Source organism: Haemaphysalis longicornis, unplaced genomic scaffold (assembly GCF_048455015.1).
Source record: "Haemaphysalis longicornis isolate Haplotype H1 unplaced genomic scaffold, Haemaphysalis longicornis Haplotype H1 scaffold_8, whole genome shotgun sequence".
Lineage (NCBI taxonomy): Eukaryota > Metazoa > Arthropoda > Arachnida > Ixodida > Ixodidae > Haemaphysalis > Haemaphysalis longicornis.
Genome location: NW_027526445.1, coordinates 54,942,519 through 54,961,488, shown reverse-complemented (window position 1 = coordinate 54,961,488; position 18,970 = coordinate 54,942,519). Strand labels below are relative to the sequence as shown.

The following is an 18,970-nucleotide window of genomic DNA, read 5'->3' as shown; positions in this document are numbered from 1 at the left end:
GATGCAGTCTTTGAGAATCTTGTTGACGCAAATGTCTAGCGGTTGCAGCTGCTGGGATGTCATTCCTCCTGGCATGACAATGAGTTCGGTGCGGGGCTCGCGCAACAACTTCTTCACGGAATCGGCCAGGTGGCAGCGAAATGCGTCCAACACGAGCACTGACGGGAATCCCCAACAGTGCTCCAGGCCGCCGACACCACACAGACTTTATCCAGTCAAGCACCAGTTGCTTTCTCCACCCACGAATGCTGCCTTCGGTAACGCCGAGCTGCCGTCCTGCAGCGCAATTTCTGATGGTCTCGGCACATAAAATAACTTTTCTTTTAATTGCAGCCGAATACTGTTTTAGTGCACCCGACATCGTGATAGACTTGCGGTGAACGTGCCGAGACCCTTCGCGTAGTCAAAACAATCAAAATGGCGTCGGCTGAGAGAAGCAGCAGCCAGCTAACGCCACAGCAAGATGGCGCTCCCTCCGCTGAAACCGGAAGTGCAAATTTTCGGCTGTAAACTTTGGGATCCACATATAATACGAGGCATAAATTTTACAGAGTAAAATTTGTAAAAAAATCTCGTATTATACGCGGGTTTTTACGGTAACGTGCCAAGGCTACACAGGCCATAAGGCGTGCCATAGCGGAGGGCTCCGGATTAGTTTCGATCACCTGGGGATCTTTAACGTGTGCCGAAAGGACCCTCAAGGCCTCCTGTGTTTCCCTGTTTGTTGTTTTTTTCCCAGCCTTTGGCATTTATTCAGGCTATAAGTGTGGTAATGCACTTTACACTCGTCTGTTCAAAAAGTGCGGCCACAAAATACAGCTACTAGATTAAGCAACGCTCTCACCCCCGCCCCACCCCCGCCGCTCATTGAATGAACCCACTTGAATCACAAAACACCCATTAACTGCCCATCGAAATTTTTCAGCAGTAGTGCGGCTTCACCAAAACCCAGCAGCCTTATTCTTGTCTGCAAGAAGCCTCGGCGAGAACGGACTGAAGGGCAGAGTGGCGAGGGGTGTAGAGGGGGGCATAAAAGAAGGGTGGGTGGACTGAATTCGGCTCATCTACATAATTCTCTGATGACACCGCTCATACAGAACCCACTGCATCAATGGCAGTGATCGGCCACAAACATTTACCACGCTCGCCACGCAAATGCACCCCCTACTTCTCATTAAAGAATAATAACAAATATCACGAGAAACCGTGTCTTTTCAAACTTTACCATGGTGTACATTCCAAGGGGGTTCTGAAGGAACACACGAAAAAAAAAAAAATAGCACAAGTGGTCAACACCTAATGCGCTATTTTGACGAGTAGCAGAAAGGCCACAGTTTTAAAGCAAGGTTTTTAACCCACTTCCTGCGCTAAATACAAAATTTCCACCATCGTGCTGTCATGCTGACACATAACACACTGTTGCAATTGGCGAGCTTTCTCACAATGTTACGCTAGACGGAAGGGCCACCACTGTACATGTGTTCAGCATCTGCAGGCTCTCTCAATGCCTGCCGCTTCAGATGATTAGCCCTGTTTCGCCTCCATGCCCTTGACAGGCTGTTTCAGCTGTCTAGGTTAGACTCGCTGCAAACTTCAGAGTGAACCTCCACTTGGACTGCCTGCACTGGCGGCAGTGGTGAGCTCACCTGACACGGCGGAGCGCACATTCTCGGCGGCTTCGTCTCGTTCCTCGAGTTCATTGACCTCGACTTGCCGGGGCCCTAGGTGCACCACTGACGCCAGGGGGTACTTCTGTAAGGGCAGCCACAGAGCGGTTAGCAGTTAGGAAAAAAAAAAAAAAAAAACAGGGCACTGCAGGCAGTTGTCATCATTACCATCATCAGCCCACCTACGCCCACTGCAGGGCAAAGGCCTCTCCCATTATTCTCCAATTACTCCGGTCCTGTGCTAACTGCGACCAATTCATCCACGCAAACTTCTTGATCTTGCCATCTTGCAAGATGGCACCACTTGACCCTGTCATGATTTTTCTTTGTATTTTGAGCATGTTCACACATGCGCGCTCCTGTATATATATTTCGATGCGTGTAGTAAAAATTCAGTTGATGTCTAGCGCTAGTCCTGTGTGGTCTCTACTTTTGTCCCGTCCTTACCGTGCTACTTAACCATGTTTCACAGTTCTTGATCTCATCTGCCCATCTAACTTTCTGCCGCCCCCTTGCAACGCTTGCCTTCTCTATAGGGATCCACTTTGCCCTTAATGGCCAATGGTTATCTGGCCTTCGCATCACATGCCCTGCCCACGTCCATTTCTTCTTCTTAATTTCTACTAATATGTCCTTAACACACGTTTGTTCCATGACCCACTCCGCTCTCTTTTTGTCCCTTAACGTCACACCTATCATCTTCCGTTCCATTGCTCGCTGAGTTGACACGAAAATTTTATGTTCCACTTTTATTGCTTTTATCGGTGCTTAATGGTCTGCCGAACCCGACACAGCACTTGAAATACTTCAACGCACAATAATTAATTACACTGAACAGCCTGAAAATCATTTGTTTCAAATTCCCGCACTTTCATCCCAAAAGACGCACACGACAGAATCCCGGCATGAGCTCACCGCTTTGTGCAGACGTCAAAACACTGCGGAGGCCGGTGGGGGCGTTGTTTCGACCGCGCCGCCGCCGGAGCTGAACGGCTGAGCTGCCTGAAGGTGCTGGCTAGAAATCCTGATGGCGACTTCTATTGCGATTAAGGGCTATATTATCGCTTCCTTTCCTGTGTGTGGAACTTTATTTTTGCCAACAGTGCCTTTCTGGGTAGCGGTTATGCCTGTAGCTTTGGCTACGTGCACCCGTTTGTGAATGCGCCGACGGCCGCTCGCGGGGCCACGCGCATGAAGTGACATCACGAGTTTTTGACGAGCGCTGTCCGCGTCACTTCTTTTTGGCTATCACGGGATGATGTCACGCTGATGTCCATTTGCTGAGTGCCGCTCCGCGTGCTGTTCCGCCGACGCGACAACAGAGATTCAATTAAAGTTTGTTCTTCGCGTCGCAGGCCGCTCATATTTCAGCCAGGGTATTATGTTGAGCAAAGGAAGCGAACTGTGCAATAATATTAACGCCGAAAATTGGTGTCCGTACTCCTTTAACCACGTGACACAGCCAGAAGCACGAGTTTGATTTCCGAAGCTGTACAGCATGATTTCCTACCTTACCTTTTTTGGTGTCTGTTCGCAGTGTGTATTTCCCAGTGCTTTCTCTCCCTGTTTGTGGACTCAATCAAGGTAACAATGACACTGCCAACTTTTCATTTCAAGGCTTGGGCTTGGCAGGCGCAGCAGCTTTGATTGCATTCAGTTGGAAGTTCAATTTTGGCAGAAGCTTGAAACCCACGCACCGGGAAGTGAAAGTGAAGCAGACAAAACAGCGACTTGCCTCACTCAGACCATAGAAAACTCTGGACTCTCCCTTCTTGAAGGAACCCTTGGTCCTGCATGAGAAAGAAGAAAAATCAGGATTAATTCTTTTTTTAGGTGCCGAGTACCTTAAGACTGCACAATGTCCGTCCGCATCCGTGCACATCGCATTCACAATCGCAAAGAATCACACCGGCACCGGCTGGATTCGAGCCTGTGTCTGGAAGACCAGACAGAGTTAGTGTCAGTCGTCTTACCCATTGGTTTGATTTGATTGATTGTAGGGTTTAACGCGCCGACGCAACGCAGGCGATGAGGCGCGCCGTAGTGGAGGGCTCCGGATTAATTTTGACCACCTGGGGATCTTTAACGTGCGCCGAAATCTCGTGCACACGGGCGTTTTTGCTTTTCGCCTCCATCAGAAAAGCGGCCGCCGCGGCCGGGAATCGAACCCGCGACCTCGTGCTCAGCAGCGCAACGCCTTAGCCACTGAGCCACCGCGGCGGGTGTCTTACCCATTGGGCTACGACCGTGAGCTAGTACCCGACAGTCAAACGGCTTACTCCCTCGCCTGTAACAGTGCGGAGTACCTTAGGCCAAAACGCCACTGTATCATTTCTAACGAGATCGGCGTCTTTTTTACGTCGTCAATATTCATTTCCGACCAGACGGGCGTCCATCGAAGCCTTGATTTTAATCACTTGTTTCCCGGGTTTTTCTTTTGCGACAGCAACCGCAAGCACTTGACTGCTACTTCAACTTCCTGTCGACAGATGGCAGGCTAGCCAGCTCGCCCCTGTTCGCACCAAGGCGGGTGGCCAACCGCTGACCAGCTTTTGATACATGGCGCCTATGGGGAGGGGAGTTTTGAAACTGGAGTCTATTAACTCTGGCAAAAGGTTCATTTGTGAGGAATTTTTTACGAGCTTCGTGCAACACGAGCAAGAAAAAAAAAAGGGTTCCCCGTTTTTATTGAGTTTGGCTTCAGAAGCAAATAGCAGCCGGGTAGCAAGCCAAGTCTAGTCGGCAAGGAACGTTACTACCTCCTATGGTGGCGCCCACAATGGCACACGATTAAAGCAAAAGATTCCCCACTGGTGTAAATTAGTACGAAGCTCTGAATGGTGTGACACTTGTGCTCTCGTGGTTGCGAAGTTACAAATTACATTCCACCATTGACAGCTGTAAAAGACAGGGGGTGACTTTCGCATCTATTCCACTAGGGGAAAAGAAGTGTTGACCGGAAATCCGGTTAGTACATCCCCCCGCACACTCACAGCTCTAGGAGGTCCTGGAGCTTGGTAGAGGCGGCGAGCTGCTTGGCCGCTGGGGTGAGCACAAAGTCGGCGCCCTCTTTGTCCTTCTCTTTGTCCTGGTACACGCCCACTAGGACAGCCTGCTTCTGCACACACAGGACAACCAAGGAGGGGGGAGGGAGGGAACGAGGACATGTAATGGAAATGTGGTAGCGTGGCACGAGTGGAGATCTGACCACGGAAGGCACAGCTTTGCCCCCATCAGCTAAAGGGCTCAATTCTTCCTGTAAGGAGCGTTGCGATTTGTCAAACCTTCAAACACAGCCGGGTAAACAGAAAGTTGTGATTTTCTACGGAGACATTCCATCATCATCAGCAGCAGCCAGTGATGTCACCGCAGGATACAGGCCCCTCACGTAGACTTCCAATCCCTCTTATACCCAAAACTCTTGTTTGCCTCCAAATTTCGTTATTTTGTCCCTCTATTGAGTTAGTGGCCCCTTCTCCTTCTAGACCTGCCTCTCACCGTCCGCTCTGTCACCCCTGATGGTCCATCGGTTGTCATTTCACCTTACATGCCCAGCCCAAGTGCACTTGGGCTGTAGCTGTTGGCATCTCCTGTTGTCATCGTAAGCGTCGTCTCAGGTAGTCACGGTACTAAAACACCGGGGCACTCATTTACGCCTCGCTCTAGAATGCTTCGTGCTTCAAAGACACGAGACTTTTACCGCAAAGCTGTATACCTCTACCCCTCAATGATTTCATCTCCGTGGGCAAAAACTCTAAGGGGCCAAGAATACACTTATACACTGCGTGCTTCTCCCCTCCCCAGGTTTCCCGTTTAGTGGAGATGGCCCGGCATTCTTCCGAGCTTAAACTACAACATCAGCCATTGAACTTTGCCTCCTGATACAGGGCTCCAGTTTCCTGCCCTGGAAAGTTACTCCTAACATCTTTCATTTCATCGCACATCAACTTAGTCTCTCAGCCACCACGGTGGATTGCCAAGCGGTGCACGCTTTAAGTTTGGGCCAGCGGAGCAGTGTGCTACTGTAACTGTCGCAGTGACAACACAACTTTCCTCACATCCACACTTTGCTACTTTCGTCGTAAAATTTACCGCAAAATAGGGAAATTCGCAAATCTGGAACAATATCTGGAGCGTAAAGATAACCATTCAGCCACTATAGATGGCATTTTCAACGTGTGCTGTTGTTTCGCAACCACTGCAAATGGCTCGCCAGTGAACTGACGGTCCACTTGGAGTCATGATCTCACCACCACTAAACCGCAAATCAAGGCACCTGGTACCTGGTTTGTCTTGTGAGCACAATTGCAGTTCAGGGAGAATCCGCAAGTACCAAAACCGACCACAGTAAATACAAAATGAAAAAATGGCATCATCACCGGTGCTACCCTAAGAAACAGACGTGCTGTCCAAAGTTTCCGACATAATCCAGCGTTACTTGCAACACTTAGCCAAACTGAGACTCCAAAGGTGTCCCACTAGACAGGTCTGCCCACAGAAAAGTGCATAGTGCGAAAGAGGAGCTCTAACAGAAAATTCTGTACAGAAAGAGAAGTAGTAATCAAAGAGACGAAGAGAACACGAAAATCGTTTGACAGCCGTGAAAGCAATAAATAACCCTGCTAATGCTAGCCGCAGCAGCGCCCACGGATTACCATTCTCCTATTAAAAGTGAAAATGCAACCACCCGGGGCAGTAAGTAGAACAAACCTATCCAAATACCACAGCCTTACCTCCATCGCGCAACGATGGCTCGAAGAAGACTGATGTACTACAGCCTGCTACGAGATGCGACAGGAAATGAAAGAGGGGAACCCCAGCTGCCTCCCAGCGATCCCAATCTGACCAGCTGTGCGTGCCTGCTCGCATATCCTTCCTGTGCTCTGGTATCCAGGACAGGCTGGAAAGGGGGCCATTGTTCCATCAACGCTTTCTTTTTGCTCGCTTTTGTGCACGGGGTTGCGCAAGAGCGTGCAACAACTGCGAAACTTCTCTGGGAGGAAAGGATGTGAGAACTGTGCGGCGGGAATGTCGGTTAAGGGGGCAGTTGGGTCTTTGGGGCCGAAAAACGGTACAAAAAAGCGATTTCTGAAAAATGGCATTTTCAGCCTCCACGGCCATTTTTCTATAAATCTGTAAATTTCCTCATCAAAAGCCACCATACTTTGTTGTTATTATATTATAATGGCATTTTAAAGTGCACTCTACAGATCAGTTAACGCATAATTCGGTGGTAAAACGGCACTTTTCTTGCAACGCTAAGCTAGCATTTCGCCCTCAGATATCTCGGCACCCAGAGCGGGTACAACTGTAATTCTTTTTGCTTCTAATACCGAAATGTGTGGAGAATACAATGTTGGAAACAAATTTTTCAAATGGAGGCTTTGGAAAATTATTATTGTGTTCAATTGGCACCACCTGCGAGCCATTTCTGGCAGAGCGCGGGAGAAGCGAAGTTCACTGTGCTGTAAAATGACCAAAAATAGCTGAATCAAAAAAGTTCTTCCTACGTTGTATCCTTTAGTCATTTGTCTGCCCGGCCACGTGGTAATTGCCATTCTTTATGGAGTGGTTATTTCGTAACTGTGACCCAAAATATTGGCAGCTAATCATTAACTCAAAATATAATCAACTTACAAAAAATCTAATGGCAGATTTGAAATCAGCAAAACAAAACTCTACAATGCAGTGCAGTTTCGTTAAAATTGGTTGGTAAACAAAAACAATAGCTCTAAGACCAGTCTTCCCCATTAAGAGAGAGAACGACTTGCCGGGCTAATCGAAATGCATTTGAAGGCACCAGGAACACACTTTGGAAACAAGAGAAGTTTTGTGGATTAGCATTTGTAGTCATTTTTTCTTACTTTTCCTTCTTCAATTAAGATTTATGTCTTGCGCTTACAAAAGGGGCCATGAAGAAAAAATACATCTCAATACAAAGACTGGTTTGCCTTAGTAAAACTCATGCAGCATTGGTGACTCCACAGTGATTTTCCGGCGTTTCCTCTATAACGTCAAAGAATCTTATTTGTGCGGTTAGCAGCAGCTGACGTAAGCCAGCACCAAGAAAAACGACTGGGTGATCGTTGTGGGGTTTTTAGTTCCATTCGACAGTGTCACTTGAATGCAAATGTACGGGTAGCACACTGAAAACTGTTTTTAGTGGTTGCGCAGATTACGTCACACCGGGCCATAACGCGTCAAGGAAACGCGAAATCTCAGTGTTTAAATATTTTTTGCATTATCTCGGTTAATAAACATCTTTCATCGCTGGCATGGAGCTAATTCAGCTACCAAAAGGTAATGCTTTCAAACTGACCGAAGTTGTATTTTGTGTCAATGGCCCCTTTTAACTAGGGACTGGATTCTTTCATCTACTGTTCCGTTTGTATATTGTGGCGTTGGTATCTGCACATCCTTCGTTGGGTAAGCAGCACTCATATTGGTGCTGTTTGTCGATACGCCGCAAAAAGTGTACCGTATCTCTGAACAATTTTTTGCATTTGATGGTGCAGGGTATCACCGTCAGACGCCGACACCTCCTTCTTTCAGCAAACAGATTCTACGCCTGACAGGATCATTGCAAAGGAGAATATAACACGGCGAGGAGCAGGCCAGAAGAAAAAAGCCAGGAGAACAAATCGACGTAAACAAAGAATGTGGATCAGGATATGGCAAAAGAGTGTGACCAAAAGGACGATAGTTTGGGGAAACTGCGTAGCAGGCAAGGGGTTCTAACCCCACGTGTCAGTGCAGCCCAAAATAGGAAAGAGAAAGAGAGAGGAGATCCTCTCCGCTCGGCTTGTTTTTAAGTACCGTATTTTCTGGTGTATAAGTCGCGTTTTTTTTTTTCCTGAAATTTTTATTGGTGCACCGTATCCACCGCTCCGGTGCAACTTATGTATGGAATAAATCCGGTATGTGGCGGCCGCACGTGGTTCGCGCGGAAAGGTGCCTGTGTGCTGCGTGGTGTCAGCAGCGCTCGTTGAGAGACACAGCTCTATGGTTTAAATGAATGACTTATTTGTTAGCGAGTCAGAGGAAGAAGGCTTCGATGGTTTTGCCTTAACACCGTCTGTAAGTACATGCCATCTGTGTGTATCAGTAAACCATTTTTGAGAACTTAGTTCTTTCTACTTTGGACGGTAGATGCATGTGTCTAGCACTGCTTACCGGGGGATGCATTCAGAGGCGCAGCCGCCAAAACCATGAGTACTTTCGCCACACTTTCTAATGAAGTGATCCTCTACGGGTTTACCTGATTAACAAGTGCGTTTTGTACACACTTATTCACCGGTGCGACTTATATACAGTTTCTTTCAGAAAAACGGCCGTTTTGAGGGGGGGTGCGACTTATACAAAAGTACGACTTATAGACCGGAAAATACGGTAAATCAAGTTACCCACCGTTAATTTTGCACTGAGGAAATGACGCTACCTGCCCATCTCTGAACCATGCCGTCGTTTGGACTCTTTGAGGTGCAAAGCTTGAGTTTTGCGTACCTTCACATTAGTACTCTACTTATCGGGCATAGCGCAATCAAACACACAAATTTTCACAAGCCTAAATTTACAGTTAAAGGGGGGGCAGAGATAGGTACTCACAGACCTAAAATACCTGGCAGGAGGCCCAGCAGCACGTACCAAGCAAAACAGCCCGGTAAGGCCTACAATGCAACATGACCAAATTGCCAGATCTATGTGCACACACCGTTCCTCACGTACGGGGAGGTGCTGGAGTGGTACCGGCTCGGCCGCCGCACCGCGCCACCGCCCCACCCGGGACTCACGCGTTCGCAGGCAGTGCTGTTACGCCAGTTACAGACACTATCAGTAATCACGCCAGCACTCGCACGCCACGTGTGCCCGGACGTCTATGTCAGTGATGTGTGCAGTGTATGTGAGCGTGAACGCGCAACTTTGGCCCACATCCTGTGGGACTGTGCAGTGCATCCTGTAGAAGCAGCCGACCTCTACGGCCGGTTGCCGGACACCATCGTCAGTGCCGCGAACTCACCGGACCTGACATCACAAACCTTCGCCGTCCAGCAGCTCGAGGCTGCTCTCGCCAGGCAGAGGCGGAGAGAGGCACCGACGGGGGGGAAAGGGACGAGTTCCCGAGTACCTTCCGCGCGCCGCTCTCGCCGACGCCGGCGGGGCCTAGTCCCGAGGGCGACGTAAACGCGTCGGGGGGAGGGAGCGGCTCTGTGTAGCCCGGACCTCCCCTCTGCTGGCATTGAATAAAGTCTTTCTCTTTCTCTCTCACCGTTCATTTTTAGCCAATTCCCCAGCTACCAGCAAGCAAACCAGTGACTGTTTTGTTTTCATCTGTGCATCATCGACCATCTAGAAAAACCACGCTTCCGAGAACAATTGAATTATTCACACGGGCCACGACGAAAAAGTGAAACTCGGCTCAGTTTCAAATAACAAACTTTTCACAACTCGCTCAGGTCCACTCCAGCCATGATAAACGTTCTTTTAACCGAAAAAGAAAAAAAAAAAAAAGACGGCAGAAATATTGGAAAACTCAAAATTTGCGCTACAGTGACGCCTACAATATGGGCAGGAGCAGCGATGTATGGGCCAGCCCTAAGAACATTCTTACCGCCGTTTTAAATGTACACTTGCATCTCAAGTGAGGCAATCAAACCGGACTGGAGGCCAGTCACCCAGTCTCGTTTCTTGGTGATGACTCAAGTCAGCAGCGGCCAATTGCTAAAACGAGATTTTGTGACATCACAGTGCAGTCGGTGTAAACTGTGTGGGGAGCCACCACTGTATGGGTCTCTGGGACCGAAAAATTGCCCAAAACAGCATTTTTAGGGATAACTTTTCTCTTAATTTGCACAGTTTTTCCTCCGAAAATTCCGTATGTGGGGCGGTACCAGGTACTTATGAAAGCCATAGAGGCCCAATTTCAAACGAGAAATAACAATTTTCCCATAATTCCCGACTTTTTCGCCACGAGCGGTATCACCGTGATACAAAATTCTCTAGAGGCAAATCCCAGCATGTAGTGCAGCTAGGAAGATCATTTCTTTTGCAGTGTGAAGCTGAATGTTTAAACCATGCGATATGGGAAGGAGATTTTGCTTTTTGTGTTCCAGCAGTTGTTTAATTAGCGTGATTTTTAATTGGTAAGCAGGAGTAGTTCAAAACAAGAAGTTAGAATTCATGTAAACATGTATGTGATTGCAAAAAAGAAAAACTGCTTCCCACATTTCATTCTCCACAACGTCCGGTATCTATTCATGCCTTGCTGGTAATCTTTTGTTGAATATTTTTTTTTCCTATTGTTGTCAAGAGCAGTCAAGAATTTATTTTAATTAGCTCAGAAACTAATTACCTCACATCAAAGCTAACTAGATATTTGAAATCAGCTAAAAAACTTGAACAAGCCCATGAAGTTTCGTCAAAATTGGTTGGAAAGCAAAGAAAAAAAGTTTAAAAGACCAGTGTGCCCCCGTAATATCTCAATTTGTTCGAAATTTGTGACAAAATAGTCATCATTGTTATCAGGACAAAACTGTCTTTGTAACGAACCAAACTTGTATTTTGTCTTCATGGCTTTTTTAAAAGGTGCCCGGTTGTGGCACCCGTTTGACACAATCTTCTGCATTTTCCACACGGGCTTGACAAGTGGTGGCGATGCTCTCAGGAGCAACTAGGCCAACAACGGGTAAGATTAGCTTACCACGCATACACAAACAATGGAAAACAGGACCAAGAAATAATTCTGGTCGAAAATCGTGCGAACAGCACGCAGCTTAAGGAGGGCCATGGCTCTTAAAACTATTTTTTAATTTTTAAGTAAACTCTGCGAAACTTGTCAGTCTTGCTACCTTTTTTCCCCACTGATTTCAAATATGGCATTATTTTTTAGCTGGCTAATTAGTTCCCGAGATAATTAGAGGTAACTAACCATTTTTGGAGGAACAATAGACAAAACAGGGTTGGGTATAAAACTGTAATCTTTACATTTTCCAACACTACAGACCCTGGTGAGTGCAATAAGACAATCAGTTTTTTGATGCATCACTTGAAACTAATTTTACAGCCCATTAAACTTCAGTGTTCGAAATGGCCACTCAAAATGGTTCCTTGCCACTGTTTCCACCAAGGTTTAACGACCTGCAAGCCAAAGAATTTTCTCCACTTACAAGAAGATGTCCTGCTGGGCTCACAGACACAGAAGGCAGGTGTGGTGATGATGAAGGACGATTATTTGCCACGTCAGAAAAATGATTATTCTTGGGGTCCCAAAAACTACGATGAGCCAGGAGGTGATGCTTCGTTCGAAGGTCTACTGCATCACGTGCACAACACGCGGAAAATTCCCCACAAAAGTTCTCCGACACTAATTTCATAGGCCCCATTTCTGAACCAGCGGCAAAGTTTCACACCAGGACCGCCACCAGCGCAAAGGCAGCGCGAAAACGGCTCTGGTGTATTGTTGCGGGCCGGAGGAACCACATACGGCTCTTATCCGAAACAACTTCCATGGATTAACCCCCAAGGCCCCTCTTTACGGCCATTTTACGACTACGAGGTCTTTTCCTCGAGATAAAGGCAGCCAATTGGTTCGAGCTGGCCCTCACACTCTCACAACGCCCTGAGCTGAGCATTCGAGCTTGGGACAGGCAGTGAGCTGGCTGCTTTTGGCCTGCGGGGATGTGATGGCGAAGTGACTCAACGTTTAGGCTCTTTGCTGCTTCTAAGCTACTAAAAATAACGTACTATCGGCGTCAAATGAAACGCGAACACGAAAATTTGAACCAGAACGTGTAAAATTGAAAAATATTGTTCGTAGAGTTCATATAATGGCACGCTATTGGTACGTCTCGAAAGCCACCTTTCGAAACTTTGGTTTTGTAACTAAGCCACACATCATTTTGGCTTGTATGAAAAGAAATCGCGCTATTTCTGTGTTCTGGTTCATATTTTCGTGTTCGCGTTTCATTTGACGCCGATAGTACATGGAAAGAGGAGCCAATTGCTCGATCAGCTCTTATCAGAAGTCGGTTGGATGGAGTACCACTTGAATCCCAGGAGCATCAAGCAATGGCTTATCATCGAGTACCAACACTAAACGGTAAGTGATATGTCTTGGCTTCTGAAATGCAGTTAAGTCACGGACTGGAACGACAAGATTGTAAAGCAGCAGTTTCAGAGCCCCTTAATAAGTTGACTCTTCATTTCACTGACCAATAGCAAACATTTGCACAGAAAAACTGATTTCGCCAAAAATGGGTTTGTGGTGAGTTTCCAGCCCCACGATACAGCGGCTTAACTCTTTGCAGTCGGCCATGCCTGACTTGGGCATCCAAAGTTATACCTGTGCCACATGTGCAAGAAAAATGACATTAAGTTTTTAAGGCCTTAGGATATCGAATGACATTATTTGGGTGTACCGTGCTACACGCGAAAACGTGAAGGCATCAAATGGTGTTAAGCATGATTGTGATAATGACCAAAAAGAGAATGCACTCCCATTTTAGAAGTTTTAACGCAAAGAAAAATGTCGTACAAGCGTTAAAAATGTTTTTTTGTGAAAGGAAACGTTGTGAGAAATAGTGTTTTATAAAAAATGATGTCAGCCGTTTCTAAAAGTGGCTTCAGCAGCTGCTGTCGCCTGCCAGCGGTAGCCAAATCCGAAAAATCCAACAAGTAACACGATGGATAGCATTTTTGCCTCGTTTTAGTGAACTTTGTCTCCTTCAGAACTTCGCAACCATGAGTGCACACAAAATTGTCTTATTTCGAAGTTCACCCACTTTTCCGTGTCAACACTCTGGTGCTGAGAGTTTTGGTGTTTTCATTCGGTGCTCATCGCGTTCCAGAGTAGGCAGATTTAAGGCGCTCGTGCAGGCGAATCAGTTGTGCGAAACTCCTTAGACCGAAAATGACATTAGAGCAGATGGCATTAGATTTTTGCGTGTAGCAATAAATTAATGGCAGTAAAACTTAAGGCATTAAGCACTTAATGTCATTTTTTGTGTACGTGTGGCACGGATATCAAATTTTGCGTTTTTTTTAACTGCGATGCACTTGCATTCTCTGTATACATGATGCACCATCTCTTGAGGGATAAGTGAACTTTGTTTGTTGAAGTTTTCTTCTTTTTGCACTAGGGTGCAGCACAATGGTCAGCACAGGCCATCGGAATTCCAGAGCATTTTCACGTGTGCGCTGTTCGTTAAGAAGCATGGCCACTTTCTTACCGTGTGCATTTTACGGTGGTGCACTTGGCGAAAGCGATGATGACTTCAGTGAGGTAGAGAATTGCGTGCCTCATCAGTTAGTGATGACAGTGATTCGACACAAGCGAGTGTTGAAGACCACGACTACGGTCGAGACGGCACCATGCGAATCATTACTACGTTAGCTACGCATTTTGTCAAAAGACAATGGATAGGTGGTGAAACATTTTTTCCCGCAATCTAGAGGTTTCCATTGTCAATAGTTTTATTTGGAGGCGCACAATGCTGCAGAATCATGCAGAGAAAGAGCAGCGAAACCTGCAGTACCACTGCAACCTCATCCAGCAGCTGATGGACGATCTCAGGGCTCGAACCAAAAAGCGGAGCCCGTCTGCATATGGAGTGAGAGGAAAAGCTATTTGGAATGAGTCATTTTATCAGCAAGCTCCCAGGCCGAATGAGCAAGGACTGTGCTGTTTGTAGCGAGAAAAAATCATAGGCGGAACGAGGGAAACTAATTTTCTGCACCATCTGCAGTAACCAGCCTGCACTGCACGTACGAGAATGCTTGGAGCAGTTTCACACGCTGCTCAACTATCGCACACAATCAACCTTAATAGTTTTGTTAATCGCCAAAGCGTCCGATGGGCGCTCCCACTTTTAGCATGTCGTGCGATGCGTCGGTGCCGTGGAAGCCTCGGTTCCGCGCGATTCGTTGCACGCACGGCCGATTTTCAATGCTCGCTTTTTTTCCGCTCCAGATGTTCCCTGCTGTTCGCGGTTACCGACAACAGCAGCGGCGCCAAAGGGCAACCCGGCGGTGCAACGACTTTTTATCCGCGCGTATCAGCGCAACTCTTGACGCCTTGAAGAGCGCATGTGCACCAGTAAAATGCTCTTCGATTTTGGCGCCAAGGGTGGGCCGATTATTGCACGGCACCCACAAACAGCAATCGATGCCGGTTTTTCTTTTCTTGCTTTTTTTACTCCGCGCTAACATTACGCTGCCGGGCACGCAGTTGCAAGGAAAATTTAACCACACGATGAGGGGGGACATTGCAAATAATTTTCGTGAACGGCACGACACCGGCGAAGAGCAACACTCGATCGCGATCATGACTGAGCACAACTTACCACCAACGCACCGCAGCCGCACCAGATAAGCACGAGGTTACGCAACGGTCACCCCAACTACTTTGCAGCTTTGAAGTGATCACGGTAGCCTCTGCGATCTCGGATCGCACGAGCGGCACAGTGGATCCGGTAGTACACGAGCGCAAGTTTGAAATGCTCGCAAGAAAGTTTGTGCGAGACGTATATGGCAGCCGCGATGGTGATTGCGGTCTCTCTGTTATGAAAAGTTCGCGTGATCTCTTTCTTACCTTAGCGGCCATGGCCAGATGTCTCCGTTGGGCGGACGCAAGGGTCGAGAGGACGCAAGGGTGGGACTTTGTGCAGGCTGCCGCGATCGAGCGCAGTAGCATTTATCGGGAGCTGTTGCTGTATCTTCGAGTGCGCGTCCGATTGGGGAGTGGCGCTTTGTGCACGGCAGCAGGCGGCCGCACGTGGCAATCAGAGGTTGCTGGCGCCCGTTTTCCTTTTTATATAATGAGGACAAAAATATCAAATGCAAGTACTACACGCGCTGCACGTAAGTGAGGAGCCGGCAAAGGTGAGCACGTGACACGGCCGACGCGGCCGCAAGAGAGGCTTGCGCTTTGGATTCGGCTTCTTTCGGTTCTTGTTTCGCGACGCACCTGTGCGTGCCGTAAAGCGCGTAGCCCGTCCGACGGCCCAGTGAGGTGCTCCTTTCGCGCACAAAATAGCGGCGGCTGGCCGCGCCCTAGGCCGCGTGCCCGGCCGCATTGTCGGCGGCCAGAAAACGCTGCGGCTGTACGCGCGGAGTGCTTGAAGCTTTTTCTGCGGGTCGTCCAACTGCTTAAATACACTGTAGATACTGTGGGTAGAAAAATTAAAAAAAAAAAATGATGGGCGCTCATCCTACCCCGTAAAACTTGAAGATAGCGAAGCTGTACACAACCTTCACGACCATCTCGACCCACGATTGCCGCCAATTTCCTTCTTCGTTGCTGCAACCGTATTTACTGCATCATAAGTTAGAGCTTCCATCATTTTTATGGAAGTGATAATCATTGGACATCAGGGGCGTACACTATGACCTGTCTTTCTCGTACCGAGCAAGTGTTGCCACGATATCGGCGAACGCTGGATATTTTTTTTTTTTTTTTCTGGTCAATCTTGGCCAACCTCCCAAGTGGGTATGCCTGGCTTGCAAACGTGCGCAGGGTGCGTTGGGTGGTCGTCGTGAGGCCCACGCTCACGTGCGCACGCTCGGCAAATTCATGGTATTTTTAACTGCGGACATGAAAAATTACGATTTGCTAAAGAGCTTTGCTTTTATTAAACGCTGCGGCGGTTAGCGTTAATTTGGCCGTTTCCGCGCGACAACAACGAAAACATTACCATTCTTCTTTTGGTGCAGTATTAGCGGATTGTAAATAAAGTAATTCAAGCGGCATTTTCGCTATTCCCCCTTTTCACCAAAAACTATTTTTCGTGGAATTGCCTTATATAAACGAGTTCATGATTGCTCTATGATCCTGCCCTTATATTGTGCTTCTATAGGTGGGCATAATTCGTTGACACAAATGGCATGGAAAAATATGATGGCTGGAATGATGACTGCTTTTGCGCTCGGGCTGCAGTTATGTGCCTTAGTACCACAACTTGGATTTATTTTTTATTGCGTGAGTTGTTGTTATGGCTGTGAGGATCCCCACAGCTATAACACTCGAGCGACCCACTAACACTCCAGTGACCCACAGCTCACTTGAATGACCCACTAGTGATAATTAAGGATCAGCGTGGTGTTAATGCTGTCGCCTTGCCGAACAGAAAATGACACAAGCAAGCTAGAGCTTTTAAGTGAAAAAGGGTTAGCACAGCGGTTAGCCCAGTTGTCCCCAAGACCTTGTTTAACTGTAACTATTCCCCCAACCTTCTATTTTTCGTAGCACCTTTTACCTGGTTCAGTCAAGAAAGGAGTTGAATCAAATAAACGCAAATTTTATTCACAAGTATACTGAGAGAACAACTACACGGCCATAAAACCAAGCAAAACATAGATTACCAAATATATAATGATCGCGACAGAAATAAAATATAATACGGGAAACCATACACAATGTCTCATACAAGAAAAGTTCAAAGTTTATAAATAAATGGAACCGGGGCTACCCCTGAAGAAGGCTTAAGATATTTTTGTTCGAAGCAGGAACGTAAAAAAAAATTGGGCCCATCTCCCCGCGAGGGGGACTCGAGTAAATGCGTCGCATAGGGGGTGGGTGTATTGCGTTAACGTTTAGTGTTTGGGGAGTTGGTGGTAGTGAATGCGTTGTATCAGCAGCTTCTTGACGTAGTTTGAATGAGTCAAGGATATAAGGCGCGTTCGTAGCCTTTGATTCTGTGTCGGTTTTGTGGCGCAGTGGGAAGAGCACCATGTACCTCGCGTTCCGCCCACAGGTAGTGAATGCGTTGTATCAGCAGCTTCTTGACGTAGTTTGAATGAGTCAAGGATATAAGGCGCGTTCGTAGCCTTCCATTCTGTGTCGGCTTCGTGGCGCAGTGGGAAGAGCACCATGTACTTTGCGTTCCGCCCGCAAGGTCCTGGGATCGAAACCAGGCGCCGGTAAGTATTATTTTTTTTATATAGTGTAGGGGGAGGGGTGCGGACCTGTTGTTGAGAGCGAGGAGGGTAGCGTGATGCGGGAGAGGAGGAGTGGGGGAGAGGGTGCTCCTGCGCGCTGAGCTGTTGCGGACGGATGGCGGACGCTACATGTGAGTTAAAGAAATGCTCTGCATTTAAAAGTAAACTTTCTGTCGCTTGAAACCGCCACCAGGGGACCAACGCCACCGCACACGAGTCGCTTCGGCTCCCGTTTATTTCGCTACAATAGCGGACCTTTTTCTCTGACCATCATACGGCAAGAACCAGCAGTTCCGGCACGTTGTCTGGAACACGTGGACGCCCGGCTGACCCCCCAGGCTCAAACAGGTCAGAGATATCGACCACTTCATGGTCTCCCTTCTCGCCGGCTACGCTGGGCCTCGTCTCCAGGCCTAGCGACACCGCTGCGTCTATCATGTCACCTACCGCCACAACGTCGGAACAGGGAGACGCTTCAACGTCCCACCAGACATCCCACGCCGCTATGGAGTTTGATGAGCTAAGTGGCCGCACAATTCCCCCAGAAAATCCTTAGAAGACGGTGCTCGCCGCCCGCTCTAAACCACCTGAAGCCAAGCAGCCACCCCGCCATCTATCGTCAGCCTCCAAGCAGCCGCCCCGCCATCTACAGGAAGATCCAAAAACAGGTGCAACCACGCGAGTCGCCCCACCACCTCGACTACCAAGCAACCACTACATAGTCATTTACCGCCCGCGCTCTGGTCTGAGTATAGCGTCCTGGGCTCCGCGAACACTTGCGGCAAGTCTCGCCGAATCAAGCGCCATTTCGAGGCAGCAATTCCTCAACGAAGTTATTGTACAGGCTCAACCGGACCGCAACTTGCTGGTGGCAAGCACAGACAATGCTCAGCTGGCAATCGTGCTCAGTGAAATCACAACGATTCGCCTCGGAAGTGCAGACTACGAGGTTGCCCCGTACATGAAGCCACCACCCAACACCTGCCGTGGTGTGATCCACGGTCTGGAAGAGGACATCACCCAGGAAACCCTGCAAGAACTTCTAGAAGCCAACCGCCCACTCCTCCTCCACTCTCGGCTCATGGGACGCACCACATCTGCCCTCTTGACATTCAATGGCACCCGCGTCCCCTACTACGTCCGAGTGGGCTGTGTTCTCCATCGCTGCCGACCTTACCGCCGCGTCGTCCAGGTTTGCCAACTCTGCGGCGACGTTGGCCATCGCCAAGACATCTGCCCCCACCCAGACTCACCCAAGTGTCCCCGCTGTGACGCCGTCAACCCCTCTGCCCAGCATGACTGTACACCAATGTGCAAATTGTGCCAGCAACCCCACCTTACCGCCAGCAAGGAGTGTTCGAAACGAGTCCTGC

The 18,970-nt window shown here is 48.2% G+C and overlaps 2 protein-coding genes across 4 annotated transcripts in view; one reads left to right on the top strand and one right to left on the bottom strand.

Moving 5' to 3' along the window:
* The window catches only part of LOC144149739 (cytosol aminopeptidase-like), a 41,732-nt gene extending 26,155 nt beyond the window's left edge, over positions 1-15,577 (bottom strand). Inside the window, exons 1-4 of one of the 3 annotated variants that reach the window (XM_077681396.1) lie at positions 15,253-15,577; positions 4,661-4,785; positions 3,403-3,457; positions 1,647-1,752 (exon numbers count right to left, since the gene is read on the bottom strand). In XM_077681396.1, coding sequence (XP_077537522.1) covers positions 1,647-1,752; positions 3,403-3,457; positions 4,661-4,785; positions 15,253-15,354 — 388 coding nt within the window. In that variant the 5' untranslated portion in view covers positions 15,355-15,577. Of the gene's footprint in view, positions 1-1,646; positions 1,753-3,402; positions 3,458-4,660; positions 4,786-11,830; positions 12,062-15,252 lie in introns of those variants that run through there. The other 2 variants (XM_077681397.1, XM_077681395.1) reach the window with 2 other exon arrangements.
* Positions 12,223-18,970, top strand: part of LOC144149740 (phospholipid scramblase 1-like) — a 94,857-nt gene continuing 88,109 nt past the window's right edge. The window contains exon 1 of the mRNA XM_077681398.1: positions 12,223-12,762. Within this exon, the coding sequence (XP_077537524.1) occupies positions 12,732-12,762 (31 nt within the window). The 5' untranslated portion in view covers positions 12,223-12,731. The remainder of the gene's footprint in view (positions 12,763-18,970) is intronic.